Here is an 18,087-nt window from a genome sequence, read left to right as displayed (position 1 = left end):
GACTGTTGTTCCCATTCCCTTTCTCCATGCAGGTCTTGTGGAACTCAGCAGGTTGGTAGCTCTCAGGGATCTGAGAGTGCTTGTCCAAAGGCATCTGAAAGTGCCTGCATAACTGTAACACTGCACTGCTAATAGTGACCATGGCTGTGTGGCTGACTGCTTGATAGGTATCCACTGCCAATTGTTAGAGTCAATCATATCACAGTTATATTGTAGTCACATGCTGGCAAATTTAAAGAGACATAACTGACATAAATGCGCCTGCTATTGCTGTGATTATCATAACCACAGGCCACAGCCTAGGTAAGGTATTACAGATCTCTCCACGTGTACTTCCTATAGTCACAGTTTCTTCCCTCACTGGCTCATGCCGCTCTATGCTTTCCTCCCCAATAACAGAGGAAAACACACAACTGATGTCATATCATATCAGATGCCTTTTTTCCTGTCAGGAGAAGAATTGGCACCGCGGGTGCTGAGTACCTCTGGGCTCCCAGCTGTGGTTTTAGGGCTCTGTGTTCTGTTGCCATTAAGAGGCTGCTGAGTGCATAGAGTGGGGAGTGGGGAAGGAGCAGCATCTAGTGTGTGCTTGTGGTAAATACCCATTACAAACCTGCGTGCATGCTCAGGGAAAGCCCATGCTTGAGGAACAGAACCCTCTGCCCAGAGTGCATCCTAGGGTTTTCCCAATTTCCCAAGATTGTGGGTGAGCACAATGATGTCCCCGCTTATTTGCTCCCCATGGCTTTTGAGCCTTTAGAGGGAGATGGAGATGCTGAAGGAAAGCAGCTAAGGGTCCATAGAAATTCTGGGATGGGTGGGCTGCTCAAAAAGTGATGCACCCAAACTCGAATGCACCCTTCTCTGAGGCTGGGATGAATTGTGTCTGGAGATGTTAATGACAAGTGCAATTAGGAGAGGTTCCCCCGCTGAACACTGTGAATGAAGAGTGTGATGGTGCCTGTGAATGAGGACTCAGGTCTGGGTGTCACCTGTTCTGCCCCATATCGCTTACCTACCTATTCTCTCTGAAAGCCCTTACCTCGCAGGAAGGCCAACAGAAAGTTTAGCTTTTTCACTCTTCCATCCATAGATGGAGCTCTGGACCTGAAGCACCTGAATGCCATATCCTGGTGTTATGGAAATAATCGGTGTCCTGGAGGGTGCCTCCTGTGGGATTTCAGGGAGGGAGCACTGCACAAGTGTATCCCTGTGGAGGATGAAAGCTCTGAGTGGGTGCAAACTGTTTCAACACCTCAGGCAATGGCTGTCCCTCCCCAGACCTCCAAAGCATTTCAGCCTGCTGTGAGAAAAAGAGAAACTGAGGTGGGGCAACAAGCACAGCCTTTTCCAAACTGATGCAGCAGAGCCTGGTGAGGCTCCGAAAAGGGGATTCAGCTCACATTCTGCAGAAGACTAAAGTGGGATTGACTCCTTCAGAATTAGGCGGCCGTGGCTGACTGAGGTTGCCTTTTCAGCCTCTGCCAGTGGTCAATGGGGAGAAAGAAGCAGAGTCTGGTATTCCCTCCAGGCCATGGAGACCAAGTTCGATCAACCCTTGGAAGTATCTTGGAGGGAAGAAGCCAAAACCTGTCCCTGGGTCAACAATGCATTTGTTGGTGGCTGAAGTAAGCTGAGCTACCAGTACTTCCTCACAGCCATGATTCACCTCTCCAAAATGGGAGGTCCCCAATGCCCTTCTTTCCTCCTTCTGCACCCCAAGAAGTGTGGCAGGGACATTCCTCTCAGCCCCATCCCATTTGCATCTCTGGGGAAGGTGACTCCTCTGTCTCCCCACTGACGCCCAGGGAAGGAGGGGGCTGCCAATGCACTCAGACATTAGCGCTGTGTCTGCTCCAGATAGCAGAGATGAAGCTTAAAGGGAGAACAGCATTTATCTTCAGAGTCGCATGCTCCAATGGAGTTAAAAAGTTAAAGCTAAAACCAAGTTGGACATTAATCACCTGACAACTTTTCTGTTACAGCTAGGATAAGTTAGATATCAGTCATCAATCTGCTGGGCAAATGTTGCTACAGCCGGTACCTCTAAGATCAAGCTGAAATAAGTTCAAGCCAAAAGGAGTCTAGAAAAAGCCTGGCATGTCCTTAACTCTTGTCTTGCTAACCTAGAACAGATCTATGTTCTTCCAAGAGCAATGGCAGTCCCTTATTCACTGTATTACAGTACACAGCTCTCTGGGAAGCGACCTTTCGTGCCCCTCCTGGTGACTTATAGACGGCCCCTGGAAGGAAGGATCATAGACCCGACTGAAATAAAGACTATGTTGCACCTTTTGGCTTAGAGAAGATTCACTGTTTATTGGAAAATGAATCAGAGACTTTGCCAACACGGCATGAGACCCATGAATGAAGGGTGCTGGGGCAGGAGGTGGTACATTGCATGATTGGTTTGCTAATCAAAACCTCCTGCTGTTCCACCTCCAACATACTACTAGTTTTCAAATCAATCTCGCCCCACATGAGTTCTCTTGGACATTGTGATGGGCTGGGACTGATGCGGATGAGAGTTTTACTTCCAAAATGATTGCTTTACATGGCAACGCAGATACGGGAGTTCCTGACACAGCCTGATCTTATGGGGTAAAGGGAAGAGTTCGGTGAGTGGGGTGCAGCAGGAGTCCTTCATTGGGAGCCACTGCCGTTGACACCTCTAAACACTCTTCTGGTGTGCACAGCAGTCTCTCGTCAGGACAGAAACCATAGAATCATATAATAATTTGCATTGGAAAAGACCCTGCAGACCATCAAGTCCAATTGTTAACCTAACACTACCAAAACCACCACTAAACCATCTCCCTAAGCACCACCTTTGTGGAGGCCAGTAGCCCATTTTGCCAAAGCCAAATGCAGGAAGCGCAACCACTGGAGAATGTGATGCTTCCTTCCCACTCCCACCTCCATCCAAACCAAACACGCTGGAGGCTCTGAACTAGAGGCTTTCTCTTGAGGAGTTCGGCATGCTACAGGTTCAGCCCAACTGGTATAAGACATAAGCAGTGAGAATTCATCTGTAATGTAAGATCGCAGCTGGTAGCAATAGTGGTATCCCAGCATGGTAGGTGAATTTAGGCTATACTTTCTGGCCCTTTTTATCTCTGCAGGTGCTGCTGATCTGTAGCACAGGCACGTGTTGAGCTCAGAGCCTGAAAACACTTGGCTTCACGCTGCTCCCAAGGAGGGTGTTGGCTGTCTCCAGGCACTTGTCCAGCTGAGACACTGCAGTCAGAGAGAGACAGGCACACTAGGGAAGTTAGGCAGGAGGGAGACTCCACAAATGGAAAGGAGAATGGAGACACAGGACTCCTTCACCTGCCCCCAGGAAATTGTGGTCCTGCAAAGGGGTGAGGCAGGTCCCACTGGAGAGAGAATGGAGGAGGCTGTTCTGTGGGGATCAGCAGGAGAAGGATCATCAAGACTCACCAGCTTGGCTGCACAGCCAGGTCACAGCCTTGGCCTCCAGCAGCTCACAGAGGTCTTGGTAATACTCGTCATGTCTGTGTAGCCAGGTCACAGCCAGCACTGTGGCCCAGATGCTTGGCTCCATGACCTGTAGTAGAACAACAACTGAGACTAGCACGCAGTGCTGAGCATCCTCCCTGCCCCCTCACTGCTTCCCACCCCTTCCTTTGTGGCTTCTGGTTTCTGATCCCTTCATTCCTCTCTGTCTGCCCTTTGGATGCCAGTGTTGCCACCAGCCAATGGGCTCCCACTGCTCCAGGATGACATGCTGCCACCGTAAGGGGTTCTCCCCTTACCTCATCAGGCATCTTTCCCTTGATTTCATCCTCATCAACTTCTAGCACAGAGGCCAGTCCTGAGCTGAGGGCCCAGGAGCCATCTGCATTCTGCAGGGCCACCAGCTCCTGACACTTGGCAGCGGCTTCAGGGCACCATCGCCACAAAATTGAAGAGCACAAACCAAATTCCATGCGATCCACATACTTGAGAGAAGAAAAAAGTGGTGGTGGTGGTTTACATGCTGTGGGAGGAGATGTGAACAGCAGGGTTGGGAGAATGACAGGAATCTGACCTCTCTCTACTCCCCTGTGCAATAATAATGCTCCAGAACATTATCTCTGCTCTTCTTTAGGCAGCTACCTGCAGTCTAAGCTCCTTCCTGTACGTCCCCAGAGCAGACCCATCCACAGCTCTTTCTGGACACCCCTAACTCATCTCCAACCTCGGTCATTGCCTATTCTCCTGTCATTCCTTCCAAGCCATGTCCCAGGACCTCCCTTGATACTCTCCCAAAACATTTTATCCAAACGTGTATTTATGATCCAGCACCATCCCTGCCCCATCCCTGGGTGTCCTTGAGCTGGGTCTGATATTTGCTGAAGGACTTGCAGGTTTAAGGGTAACTAAGGGAAGGGGTAAAGGCAAAATTCATTGGTTTCCATGCCATGGGCAAGACATGGCAGCATAACCCTTCTATAAGATATTAGGTTATCCCGACATCTCCCATGTGGGTCAAGGCCCCATACCTTTTGAGCAAGCTCCCCTCTGGGGCAGGGCAGCAATGTCATGGGTAAGTTGACGGAGGGCAAGCCATGATGCACGCACCGCTGTCAGCCAGCCAGGTGGGACCCAGATGCTCTTAGGATAGCAGGAAGAGATCCTGGAGCCACGAAGTTCAACGATCTGGCAGGGGATGAGTGACTGGCGGGGTGGCAACAGTGCCAGGGGCCCTTTGAGAGCAAAGAGGGCAAGGGGCTGAATTAAACAGATGGGAAAGAAGCACCTGGTGGTGATGGGGCCTACCCCGCAAGACTGGGGGTGCCCTGTGGTTGGGGTTCCAGATCCAGTGGAATGAAAACATCCCATGGAGCTGCCCCACCAGCTCTTTCCCAGAAATGTCTTTCCTTACTTTGGTACCAGGTGACCCTCTGTGGTGTGCGAACCCCCACATAGCTGGTAAAGGGGCAGATGATCCCCGAAGTGAGGCTGATCTCAACTGCGCGATGTCTTGGTTCCTCCCCTGACCCACTCACAGACTCTGGCAACAACCTCTTCATCAAGCACCTCGCAGCCAGACGATGCCCAGCCAGCCTGGGGACAGAATGGGGTGAGCCTGACCACCTGGCTTATCTTCATGTTAGGAGAAGGTGGACAGAGAGAGAGCCTGGACACCTGAATTCTTTCCCTTCAGGGGTGAGGATGGACAGAGGGGAAACCTGGACGCCTGGGTCCTTGTCTGTCTGAAAGCGATGCCCAGGTTTCTGGGTCCTACCACTGTGGGGTCAAATCAGGGAAGGGAGGCATGCTTGGACACCTGGGTTCTCTGCCAGTTTGGGATTGTGTGTGGAAGGTGGGAATGTGTAATCTATCTGGGCCCCTTCTCAGCTGGAGTCAATGTGAGCAATGAGGGGGATGCATGCATCTTCCCTTAGGACGGGCTCTCACCGGCCATCTCCCTGTGGGCACAGGGGGAATTCAATGGTGTAAGTGACATCTTGGCCATCCAGGCTGTACTGCAAGGTCATGACCCCTTTGGCCACTGTTGTATCCTGTGAACACATGGGAAGCTACTGGAGGTTACTGGGGACACAAGATGGTTACTGGGGGATATTGGAAAGTTACTGAAAGATTACTGGGAGGCTACTGGAAGGTAACTGTAGGCCCAGCTCTCACCTGTGCCTGTCCATGGATCTGGGCATAGAGGAGGTTGTGTTGACCCTGGAAGATGGACTGAGGAGTGCCCCCCAGCACCTCAACCTCCAGGCCGCGGGGCAGGGTCCAGCTCAGAGAGACTCCCTCAGCTGCTGGCTTGAGGGCCTGCTTCAGGCACTTCAGCACCTGGCGACAGAGGGCAGGACACCACAGTTGGCAGCTCCACCAGGGTTCAGCCCATGTCCCCCCATGCTGGGGATCTCTGGGGGACAGTGGAATGTGTGGGGTAGCCTGTGCCAGCTGGGTTCCCTGGGTGCAGTGATGTCTGTGGGTTGTAGTGGGGTAGAAGCCTGGGCACCTGGGTTCTCAGTGTGGGTAGAGTCAGGGAAAGTGAGTGCCTGGGGTCCTGGGGCAGCTGGGTCTCGACTACTGTGTGTGGGCAGTGCAGGTGCTGGGGTACTTGGAAGTCAGTGTGCCTGTGGAATAGAGGGGGACCTGCCAGGACTCCTGGGTTCCTACCACAAGGCTCATACTGCTGTCAGAGGAGACGTAGGCAGCTTCACCCCCTGTCTCCTTGGCCAGGGCCATAGCCAGGGCAGCGCTGTCCTCAGAGAAGCAGAAGGAGAAACACCTATGGGGGAAGCAGGGAAAGGTGTCAGAAATGAGAGCCAGAGGTGGGCGCAAGGATGTGGAGTAGAGCTGGAGGACACAGGCTGGAGTTAAAGCTGGAAGAACAAAGTTGGGTTGCAGAACAAGGGGGCAGGAGGAAGAGCAGGGAGTGAGGGCCTGGGGTTGGAGCTGGGGTTAGACGGGGAGCTGGCAGAGGAGAGCTGGGACTTGGGGCAGAGATGGGGTGAGTCTAGTGGGGCTGAGAGAGAGCTTAGGGACACATCAGGGTGTACAAGCCCTGTGCCTCAGTCTCCCTGCTCACTCTGTGAAAGGTGCCTTGGTTGTGGGAGTAGTACGCAAAGACTGCCACATGGGAGCTTGGCACTGGAGAGCTGTGCTGGGTGGGAAGGGTCTTTGGGACACTGGAGGCACCCAAGGACTGGGACAGGCACTAGTGAACAGGGACCCTCATCAGGGATCATAGAATCATTTAGGTTGGAAAAGACCCTTGGGATCATTGAGTCCAACCATCAGCTCCACTCTACAAAGTTCTCCCTTACACCATATCCCTTAACACCACATCTAAACGAGTCTTAAACACATTCGGGGATGGTGACTCCACCACCTCCCTGGGCAGCCTATTCCAATGTCTGACCACTCTCTCTGTGAAGAATTTTTTCCTAATGTCCAGTCTAAACCTACCCTGTTGCAGCTTGAAGCCATTCCCTCTTGTTCTATCGCTAATTACCTGTGAGAAGAGACCAGCACTAACCTCTCGACAATGTCCTTTCAAGTAGTTGTCGAGAGCGATGAGGTCTCCCCTCAGCCTCCTCTTCCTCAAACTAAACAGTCCCAGCTCCTTCAATCTCTCCTCATTAGATTTATTCTCCAGGCCCTTCACCAGCTTCGTTGCCCTCCTCTGCACTCGCTCCAGCACCTCGATATCTCTCTCATATTGAGGTGCCCAGAACCGGACACATTACTCAACGTGTGGCCTCACCAATGCTGAGTACAGGGGGACAATCACCTCCCTACTTCTGCTGGTCACGAAGCATGGAAGGGATGGAAATGACTGGGCAAGCAAAGGATGACTGGAGGACTGGGGAGCGAGTCTCCATTACCGGTGGCTGTTGCGGTGACGGCAGACCTCAGCTGCAATGGCTTCCACATCAGGGGGTAGCCCAGCCATAAAGATGAAGAGCTGAGAGACAGGGGACATGAGTGGTGGGGGTCTGGCACAGTGACCCCCAAATGGGGAGAGCAGGCCCCTGAAATGGAGAGAGGGGTCCAGCAGAGAGACCCTCTGTAGAGAGAGTACCCTAGGGAGAGATATCCACTCAGGGGCAGAAACCCCCAAAGATACAGACCCACCTCTCCATTCCCCCCTCCCCGACCCACAGTACCATCCTTGTTCCCTTGTGACCACCGTGTACTTTGGGTGGTTCCTTCCACCCACACTCCTGTGTCCTCTCTCTCTCCCCTTGGACACCTGTCCCTCCACCCCTCCATGCCCCTGTACCCAGACCTGTCGTGGATGGCGGTGGGGACGAGGGGTATTGTAGACTGAGCGGAGGGTTTCCAGCAGATTGGAGTCACCCAGACTGGAGCCGGTGGAGGGGATGCGCCGCATGGCCTCGGTCAGGTTGTCCTGAGTATATTCGACACTTTGCCTGCAGGGGACAGAGCATGTTTGGAGAGCACATTGCTCTGTGCTGGCCCTAGTGCTCCTGAGACCCTGTCCCATAGCACTTCCCACAGCTATGCCCTAAGGTCCTCTGCAAGTCCCCGCCCCGTAGTAGTTCTTCCAGAGACCTGGCTTCGTAGTTCCTACAAGTCTCTTCTCAGCAGAAGCCCAAGAGGTGCTGTCCCATAATGCCACAAAGAGGACAACCCCAGAATCCAGCCCTGCCCTCCCGCAGCTAGTCGAGCCCTCCTGCACCCAGCCTTGCCTTATACCATCCAGCATCAGAACATGCACCCGTGCCCTCCAGCATCTAACCCTTCCTCATAGCACCCATTCCAGCACCTGACCATGCCCCACAGTATCCAGCCCTACCCACAGCACCCAATCCAGCACCATAGCACCCAGCCTGTGCCATGTTTGCTTACGAGTAGATGCCCACAGAGGTTTCTTCATAGCAGTAGATGTTGAAGTAGCAGCCCAGGGGCAGGCTTTTGAGAAGGAAGAGCAGGGAGTCCTGTGGAAAGACACAGCAGGCAGGTCTTGGGAGGCACTTGTAAGGAGTACAGGTGCCTTGGCCCATAGCCTGGTCCTCTTAAAGCCTCTGGTCTCTCCTGGGTGACCCAAGCCAGTGCCCTGAACTCTGCTGGTCACACAAGTTATTTCAGGCCCTTTTCAGGCCCCACCAATCCCCCCTCATGCCTCTGTCCCTGCATAAACACCTGCCCTGGCCCGCTCCCCCTCAGCCTGCTCCTCCACCCCATCCTGGTCCCTGCTCTGAGGAGGTACCTGTGCATGCTCGAGGAATGTGGTGTTCAGGAGGAAGATGAACTCTCCAGACTGGCGCTGCCCAGGCACTGCCTCAGGGATGCTGGGTGCCAGCGTCACCAACACCATGGGGTCACCAAGGAGGGAGCCTGGAGGAGGCATGGGGTGGGATGAAGGCTAGATAAGGACCTCCCTCCTCCTTCTGGTACTGATTCTCATTGTGCTTTGGGCTTCCACCATCCCAGGGCCTGTGGTGCCCTACACTGGTACCTCAATACCCTACTGCACTGTCCACCAATTGCACAGCCCAGTGCCTCATGTATTCCAATCCAGTGTCTCCAATACAGCTACCCAGTGAGACCTAACATAGAACTTCACATGTGCATCCTGCTATAGCTGATAGCTCACCACAGTGTCCCCAGCACCCCACCCTGGAGCACCAGGACCCAAACTATGCCGTCTGAATGCCTACTATTCCCATCCCAGTGTCCAACGATACCTCGCCTCCTAGTGTCACCCTGTGCCCCAGTGCCTGCTGCAACCCAGAGGTGCCTCCATGTTTCCTCCCCAGCTGTACTCACCTGGAGGGGCCTCAGGGTCTCCCTTCTCCACCACAGCACTGACTGCAGAGGGGTCTCCATAATATACCAGCAGCTCCAAATCATGATGACGTTGGGGGCTGCCAGCCAGTGAGACCTGGAGAAGGGGTGCCTGGTAATACACAGGAGGAGGGGACCAGAGCCAGCATTTGGCCGGGAGCACAGGCCCTGACACCAGTGCATCCCCTTTTTCTCAGTGAAGACACCCTTCCCCAGCTCCCCCTGGGATCCTGGCACGCAGGAGGACATACCTGTGCAGTGCTGTGGTCCTGGGCAGTGTAGATCAAAGGGGTGAGGGCAAAGTTGGCCTGGACATTGACCACTCCACGGGGTGACTGTAGGCTAGCGGTGAGCAGCAGGCTGTAGTGCAGCTTGCTAGTGCGACAATTCCAGACTGCAAGGAGAAACATGGCCCTGGGTAGCACAAAGGCTCTCCCTGTGCGGGTGCGCGCAGCAGGATTTGGCACCCCTATTTAGGACATGTGGAGAGAACTGGGGGTTGTCAATAAGGCGTATGGAGGGGTCCAAGAGTCTGTTTATGGGAAATGTGTGTGGGAGGTGTGGATCCCCACATGGGGCACAAGGAAGAATATGTGAATCTGTTCAGGGGCTGCATGGGGAACCAATGTGGGTCCCCCTGTGGGTGCCAAGGGAAGTTGCATCAAGTCTGTTCATAAAGTACATGGGGACCCTGTGATCCTTCTGTGGGGTGTGTGACTGGGAGGGCAGGTTCCTTGTGGGGTCACTCACCATAGTGTGTTCTGTAGGGATTCAGTGTGGGTGACAGCACAAAACGGGCTGCTCCATCTGGCTCCCGTGGCAGCTCTTGGACGTAGCGCAAGGTCACGACCACCTCCCTGCCAGGGGACAGGGTGCCCAGGAAGCAGGCAAATGCCTCCCCTGGATACTCAGACTGATCCCGAAGGTATTCCAGATTCTCCCAGCCCCCTGTAGCCTCGTGCGGCTGCTGGACCTGGGAGGGACAGGGAGGGACAGAAAGCTGATCACCAGGCAGGCCATGGGCTGCTCATCCCATGCCCCTGTGGTGGTTCGCCCATTCATCCCTGGATGCTGGTACCTCATCTTGCAGCACAGCGTGGACCTTGGCATCCTCACTGCGGGCCTGGAAGGAGTAGATGGCCATGTGAGGGCCCAGGGGGAAGACGAAGAGGACTTCCGTGGAGGTCTGACTCTTATTCTGGTAGATAAGTTCGGCAGCCACATCAGCCACATAATCCTGGATAGCAACATCTACAACAGCACTGCACAGAGATACTGGGTACAGGGGTATGCAGAGCCACTTCCCCAGGAAAAAGGATCCTGTTGCTGTTGGGAGAGATGCAACCTGTCCATCAGCACACATGAATGACACAAGGAGGTGATTGGGGCTGCTTCAACTATGTGGCTGTTCCCACTCTGAAAACCAAGACTAGGTGACCAACATTACTGAGGGTCTATTGTGAGCCTACCAGCAAACAGTGTCTGCCCTCCACTCCCCTTTTTCCCTTTTCCCCCATATCTCTGGTCCCCACCCATTTCCTGTAGAGTTCTTGACCATTCTCATCCTTGTTTCATCCTATAGCTGCCTACAGTCCTCCTTTTTTTGTCCCCCCTTGGGAGCATTCCCATCACCAAAATGTCCCTCAGCTGTCTGATCCCCAGCTCACTGTCATGGGCGTAGGATTTTCCTAGAAGTCCAAAGCTCTGATGCCACATTTCTGGAGACCTGCAGACAAGAAGGTTCTTCTGTAAGAGGAGAGATCCACAGAAACCATGTCAGCCCCTCATTGGTGAAGATTCCTTGTCATTTCCTGTCCTACACACGTAGCTGGAAGCCCCAACCCACCATGTATAGCCAAAGCAAACCCAGGGGTCCAGAATCCCTGTTCATGAGCACTGGGTTGTCACCAGGAGTATCTCTGCATTGAAGAGGTCTGGACTCCACCCCCAGCATGGGAGAATCTTGAAGAGAACTAAGGAATAGCAAGGGAAGACAGAGGGAAGAAGGTGTGAAAGCAAGAGTGCATGGATGGAAGGAAGGAAGGAAGGAAGGAAGGAAGGAAGGAAGGAAGGAAGGAAGGAAGGAAGGAAGGAAGGAAGGAAGGGAGGGACTGAATTGGGATGAACAATACATGGCTCTCCATCCATGGCTGGATGGACAGACTGGCAGACAAGGTCCATTTTGGGAAAGATGGATGGGCAGAGAGACATCAGAATTTTTGTTGAAATGGATAGATGGAGAGGCAGAGGGGTCCGTTTCAGAAGAGATGAGCAGGTACCCATCACTAACAGTATTGTGTCAATGTAGCTGCACAGGAGACCGCACACATGAGGATATGTTGATGGAGTAGCTTGTGAGGGCAGGTTGAAAGTCTAGGTAATAAGAGGAACATGATGGAGAGAGAAATGAGGCCAGGACATGATTGCAGAGCAAATCCCAGAAAGGCATGAGGGGGAGGGTGTAGTTCAAGTCATATCTGGCTGTCTTCCAGCCAAGTGCCAGGAGGTGAAAGGGACCACCCTCCACTCCAGACCCATCCACATAGATCTCTCTGGTTCAGACGCATTTGCCTCAATTTCCCCCCTTCTCACTCTGGGGTGACAGGGTGGGGAGCACCAGAAACATCCCCACCCCACCATTGTGCTGACAGGGTGGTCAGACAGAGCAACTAGGGTGTACGTCCTTGGGGGAGTAGGGGTGAGGGATGGAGAGAGGGATGGATTGAATAGGAGCGAGCTCTCCTCAGCGCACAGGGACAATGAACAGAGAATAAGGCCAGAATAACAAAACGAAGCACAAACAAGCAGACACTCACCAGAATCAAGGCCAGAGTCAGCAGGGACGGACTGACGATCAGACGGATGGAGGGAGAGATGGAAGAGGAAGGGGGAGAGAGGGTAAGGGGCAGACGAACGAGATATGGGAACAGAGGGGGGAGGGCTGCAGAGACAGAGAGAGATGCTCGGTCTGGCAGGAAGATGCAGGGCTACGCAAGGAGGAGGGATGGCTGTGATGGAGAGAGAGGCGGAGGGGCAGGCGGACAGACAGACGTCCGGGAAGGCGGGGAGGCAGGGGCAGGGGGGCGGAGACACTGGGATCGGCACTGGGATCGCTGCAAACCTCCTCCCCGGCACCGGGGCGACTGGTTCCCTTGGGGGCTGTGGGGGCAGCGGACACCGCCGGGAGGCTGTGGGATGGAGAGGGGACAGCCCCGGTGGAGGGAATCTGACCGGGGTCCCTGGACCCCTCACTCCGCCTCGGAAGCCAAAGTGGCGAGTGGGCGGGAGCGCGGCAAGAGCTGCTGCAGCGGCGGGAGCACCCGCGCCCCCGCCCCGCCCGCGCCCGAGCGCAGGATGCTCCGGGCACAGCCGAGGAAGGGGCTGCAGAGGCCCCTGCAGGCCTGCTCCTGGCCAAAGGGGCTCTGCCCAGCCCTTCCGCTCTGCCCTCACACCCGGTGCAATGGGCCGCAGCTGCCAAGGGGGCTCTGCAACCAGGGCGGTGTCTTCTGGGTGGCTGAGGAGGTGGCACTCGTCCCACCAGGAACCTGTCCCCTTGCCAGGCCTGCAGCACCGACTGCAGATTTGGAGACTGGGCTCAGGGCCATACGCTGAATAATGCTAGGCCGTTCATTGGGCGGTCGATTGCAAAGAAGCAAACCCAACATACTGGCCAGCTGAGGAATGGGGAGAGTTTGCACACCAGCTCAGGCTTATATACCTACTTTTGACATGGGTGTGTCCTCTCATCTGCTGTATTGGGAAGCTCCATCTCCGTTCTCCGTGCAGGAGCCAGCCCCATGCACATGCCTCCCTGGCAGCCAGCCCCTGGTTGAGACAACCCACCTCATCGGGGCACCAAGACACTCGAAGGGCCAAATTGCACTGGACTTCAGATGTGTTGCTCCCAGAGCACATCCTGGCTGTCTCTCACTGGGAGAGTGCAGTAAGATGAAAAACTCATGGGCTGAGATAAAGACAGTTTAATAAAGCAAAAGGAAAGGTTGTACACAGAAGCAAAGGAGAAAAAAAGGAAAAAAATATTTATTCTCTCCTTCCTATCAGCAGGCGATGTCCAGCCCCTTCCTGGGAAGCAGGAGCTCAGTACACATACTGGTTTCTTCGGAAGACAAACAACTTCATAACGAATGCGCCCCTTTCCTCCTCCTTTGTCTTAGGTTTGATTGCTTAGCATGATGTCATACAGCATAGAATATCTCTTTGGTCAGACTGGGTCAGCTGTCCTGGCTAATGTCCTCTCCCAACCCACCCCCAGCCTACTGGCCTTTGGGGACGGAGGGGTAGGGCGTGGGACATTCAGCCTTGATGCTGTGCGAGCACTGCTCAGCAGTAGCCAGAACACTGGTGTGTTATCAACACAGTTCTAGCTACAAAGCACAGCATTGTGAGGGCTGCTGTGGGGAAAGTTAACTCCGTCCCAGCCAGACCCAACACAACATCTGTAGAACACAGTTTAGGAAAAATAAATCATTTTAATGTAAATAGTAGTCCCACAGAAATAAGCAGTTTTTTGCAATGTTGACTGATAATGGGAAATAAAGTAACAGAGAAAACAAACGATAAAGACAACCAGGAAAAGTACTTTGTAAAGATCTTATTTCAGACAGAAAATTCTGTTTTCACCCTGTTCCACTGGTGTCATAGTCTGAAAAATCTGCAAAACATATGAGGTATTGTGGGTTGTTAATAGCAAATTCCCAAATGCAATAATGCCTAGGGACACTTGTTATTCCAGCAGGAAAAAGAAGCAATGGGATAACTGACCCGTCTTATATCAGTTCCAGATGGAGGCTCATCTTTTAGCAGTACACAGGCAGGCAGAGCAGAGCCGCAGCCATCTGAAGACCTGATTCAGCTAGAGTCGTATCAAACTAGGCTGAAATCACATTTCTAAGAGGTAAGTCAGATTAATTTTTATTAAATCAGAAAATATTATTTTATAACTCTCTTCTATCCTCTAATATTGATCCAGGATGAAAATATAAGGATGGACATTAATGCACAGGATGTGAAGAAAATTACAGCAGGAAGAATGAATAGACAGATAAACATGCTGTCAATCTGTTAGATATTCATCATAGTGTAACTGAATACCGAATTTCCTTAGGCATTTTTTTAGTTTCTATTCATACAGTATATTTTGGGCTAAGAAGGGCAGAAATTCTACTGGTAGCCTTAGCAGTCTGCCTGTAAGAATTACAGCTGCAAAGTGTCCTGCAGCAAGGTAGGTGGGGAAATTTCCCATGATCTTTTCTATTGAAATACAGTTTGCGAAACAGGAATATTTTGTATTCTATTTTGAAGTGTTACTCTTTTGAATATTTCATCTAAATGAAATAAAGATATTTCAATGTGACAGTCCAGAACTAAGACAGTAGCCTGTGGTCAATAGAGAGAAAAATCCTTGTTACGGTATAGCTCATCTCAATTACTTTGAACACTGACTGTGGGATTAATATGTTCAGATATGTGTGTACACTGAGGCTAATTGTGTGTGCAACACTATTTAATTTAACAAGTAACACCAGGCCCCTGGCAGATCACTTTCTTCTTCCTCAGCCTTGTGTTCTTTTAGCTGCTGAAGGAACTCTTTAACAGAAAAAAAAAAAAACGTGCACGCACACACACACAAAACCAACGAAACAAAAAACGAATAAAAACCTGCCAACCTCTAAAAAGGAAAAGAAATAAAAAAAAAAAAAGGAGAGAGGAGAGAAGAGAGGGAGAGAAAGAACAGAAATTGATAGGTTTGATAGGTTTAATAACTAACAGTGCACTAAAATAAAAAATACATTTCTCCTCATGATTTCCTTCAGTATCTGTTATATTTCCTAGGTATGGTACTTGTCATCTTGGGTGATGAAATCGTCACCCGTTCAAGAATTCCTCTCTTTTTCTTTCTTCTGTTGACTGAAGATTTCTAAATCATAGCTTGTTTCTGTTGCCTCGAATATCGCTTTCTGACCCTTCAGGTTTAAAAAAAAAGTTGTCAAGTGAGATAAGCCATATCTTTCAACATTTTCCTTAACATTTTTCTGGATATTTCACTTTCTTATGAAGTTCAGTATCCACAAACACTCATCAATCTGTCTGGTTCTTAGAAAACGCGTATTACAGTTTTCCACTGATTGCATTGGACTGGCATAGTCTAAATCATCAAAAAATCCTGCTGCCGTTCCATATGATGCTTTCCAAATACAAGGAAACAATTTTGTTAAAAACTTTGCATAAGAGAAAATTAATATACAATAATGTCTCTTGTAGATTATTATCTGGAGAAAGTTCAAGCACTGCTTAAAAGGAAATAAACAATACAACCACACAATGTTAACAATAGCATCTTTCTTCTGTAATTACTTGGTGATGATGGATCAATAATTAAATGTAGTTCTTGATGCTTTATTCCAGGCTGTGATGCCATTTCCTCTTGAATTGATACATGGCACATGAGGAATGTGGAAATAAAACAGTCGTCACAACATTTCTGCTCCTGGAATTTGGGAATATCCCAGAAATGCAATCTTTTCTCTTCCTCCTTTTCTTGGTGATCTATGTTGTGACTGTGATTTGCAACATCCTCATTTTTGTTTTGGTGGTGGCTGATCGGCACCTCCACAAACCCATGTACTTCTTCCTGTGCAGCTTGTCTTGCTTGGAGACCTGCTACAGCTCTACCATCCTGCCCAGGATGTTGTCCAGCTTTCTAACTGGGGACAAGAGCATTTCTGTTGGCAGCTGCATCACACAATTTTATTTCTTTGGTTCCCTTGCAGTCACTGAAAGTTTTCTCTTATCAGTGATGTCCTATGATAGGTATTTAGCAGTATGCAAGCCCTTTCATTACGGAGTTGTCATGAATAGCAGATATTGTCTGCAGCTTGTAGCGTGGTCTTGGATAGGTGGTTTCCTTGTTATGTCCATAAGCTGTTTCCTGATTTCACAACATGCCTTTTGTGGTCCTAAGTTTATCGATCATTTCTTTTGTGATTTCACTCCAATGATAAAACTCGCCTGTTGTGACACCAGCCTGACCGAAATGTTGGTGTTCATCCTCTCATCAGTATGTGCACTACCCCCTTTCCTACTAACCCTGGTGTCCTACATGTATATCATTACCACTGTCCTGAGAATGTCTTCCACCACTGGGACGCAGAAAGCTTTTTCCACCTGCTTTTCCCACCTCATGGTTATTACAGTTTTTTATGGAAGCTTAATAATTGTTTATATCCTGCCAAAAACTAGGACTCTGAAAGCACTAAATAAATTCTTCTCAGTTTTCTACACTCTTGTGACTCCGCTGCTCAACCCACTCATCTACAGTCTGAGAAATAGAGAGGTGAAGGATGCCCTGAGTAAAGTCATCAAGAAATGTGAATATTTCCTAAAGGTTAGAAAGTTTTAACCATTTTCTTCCCCTAGAAGACAATGAAAGAAAATAACTTACGATATTTGAGGGAAGATTCTCCTCATGTATTTTTTAGTACTCGGAGCCTGTGCTGATTACACTAGACTTTTCACTGTCAAATCAGTTAATCTGACTTACCTTAACTGCCCAAGTAAGGATGAGACATTTTTCTCTGGAAACGGGTCATGTCTCTTTTCGAATTTTACCAGTTGTTTGGGTGACTAGTTCAGATTTCAACATCTAACTAGTGATTCTCCAAATCAGCTGATTACAATCCCATTCCTCTGAAGAGTGGCCCATTTCACTTTAAAAGAGTTGTTGAGGACAGCCGATTCTTAGATGAATAATTTAGATTTAAAGAGTAATATTTTTAGGCAGCTAAAGGTAGGTCAGAGGAATGTATCTAATTCAGAGAGAGTAATTTAATCTCTGGTTTAGGGTAACTATACCAGCATGACTATAATTGTCTCAGTGAATGTGAATGCTACACAGTTGATTGCATAGCTGTAAGAAACTCTTAACTGGTTATATATTTTTAGACATTTCATATTCACATTTTTTTGTAATTGTCATCTCAGCTGTTTTCAGCCATTTATGTGAAATGACTTCATAATTTTTCTCTTCTAGACTCAGCACTGATGGCAAGTATGAACACGAGTTCTACAGAGGTGCCTTACTCAACATCCTCTTACAAGGCGATTTTGTAAGGAAGCAAATAAAAGACATTGCTGCCATCAAGGACACAGAAACAATTAAAAATACCTTGAAAGGTGAAATGTAAATTTTGGCTGGGATTCATCTCATCTAGCTGTAGACACTGCATGCAATTATCAACCTGTGAGACAATTGTCTAGGTTGACTTGATAATCGACTGTCTTAGGCTGTTGCATGATTTGGAGCATTGTGCAACATAATAGCCATCTGAATTAACAAAACAACTCAGGAGAAAGTGCCTACTTTGTTGATATCAAAGTCTGAGCAGGTGAACCACAACCATGGAGTCAGTTTTTCATTAATAGCTTGGGATGCGAAGATGGTTGAAGAAAGAGAACTGTCTTAAACTTTTTTCCTCAGAAAGACACCCCTACCTTTTCATGTGGGTAATTACAAATGCTTTTCAGCACTTAGCCTGAGATTTTAACACTCCTCTGACACTTTATGTCCATGATTTAGATGCCTAAGCCACAGTTTGTCACCCTAGAAGTCTTCAAGAGTCCATGGAGAGAAATTTAAATAAATTGGTGATTTCTTTGCCCTTTCATGGAAGATCATTGCAGGATGGACTGACTCATCCTTCCGAGATCACTATTTAAAGAAATTTGCTGCAGCAATTTTCTTTAGGTGTTTAAGGAGGATGAATTGCTAGGGTAACTCCC

At 50.0% G+C, this 18,087-nt stretch overlaps 2 protein-coding genes across 13 annotated transcripts; one reads left to right on the top strand and one right to left on the bottom strand.

Annotated features, from left to right (window-relative positions):
- Positions 1 to 2,304: 2,304 nt before the first annotated feature.
- Positions 2,305 to 12,338, bottom strand: LOC134509234 (von Willebrand factor A domain-containing protein 5A-like). 12 transcript variants are annotated; one of them, XM_063321726.1, is made up of 19 exons: positions 12,105 to 12,338; positions 11,135 to 11,261; positions 10,956 to 11,034; positions 10,367 to 10,614; positions 10,039 to 10,288; positions 9,540 to 9,682; positions 9,271 to 9,400; positions 8,711 to 8,838; positions 8,350 to 8,438; positions 7,766 to 7,910; positions 7,362 to 7,441; positions 6,151 to 6,262; positions 5,653 to 5,817; positions 5,425 to 5,528; positions 4,889 to 5,070; positions 4,506 to 4,709; positions 3,777 to 4,000; positions 3,442 to 3,568; positions 2,305 to 3,237 (listed from the first exon to the last, which is right to left on the bottom strand). In XM_063321726.1, the coding sequence occupies exons 2-19, from the start codon at positions 11,240 to 11,242 to the stop codon at positions 3,158 to 3,160; spliced, it is 2,598 nt and encodes an 865-aa protein (XP_063177796.1). In that variant the 5' UTR covers positions 11,243 to 11,261; positions 12,105 to 12,338; the 3' UTR covers positions 2,305 to 3,157. The 12 variants fall into 12 exon arrangements, with proteins under 12 accessions (XP_063177796.1, XP_063177797.1, XP_063177789.1 ...); XM_063321727.1 differs by having other exon boundaries at positions 9,271 to 9,385; positions 10,039 to 10,261; XM_063321719.1 differs by having other exon boundaries at positions 7,362 to 7,910.
- Positions 12,339 to 13,409: 1,071 nt separating this feature from the next.
- On the top strand, positions 13,410 to 17,742 carry LOC134509238 (olfactory receptor 5J3-like). The gene is made up of 4 exons (XM_063321748.1): positions 13,410 to 13,463; positions 14,042 to 14,203; positions 15,715 to 16,693; positions 17,339 to 17,742. The coding sequence occupies exons 3-4, from the start codon at positions 15,746 to 15,748 to the stop codon at positions 17,348 to 17,350; spliced, it is 960 nt and encodes a 319-aa protein (XP_063177818.1). The 5' UTR covers positions 13,410 to 13,463; positions 14,042 to 14,203; positions 15,715 to 15,745; the 3' UTR covers positions 17,351 to 17,742.
- The last annotated feature ends 345 nt before the right edge of the window (positions 17,743 to 18,087 follow it).

The sequence above is a fragment of the Chroicocephalus ridibundus genome, unplaced genomic scaffold, assembly GCF_963924245.1.
Source record: "Chroicocephalus ridibundus unplaced genomic scaffold, bChrRid1.1 SCAFFOLD_219, whole genome shotgun sequence".
Classification (NCBI taxonomy): Eukaryota; Metazoa; Chordata; class Aves; order Charadriiformes; family Laridae; genus Chroicocephalus; species Chroicocephalus ridibundus.
This window is presented reverse-complemented; position numbering and strand designations above follow the sequence as displayed.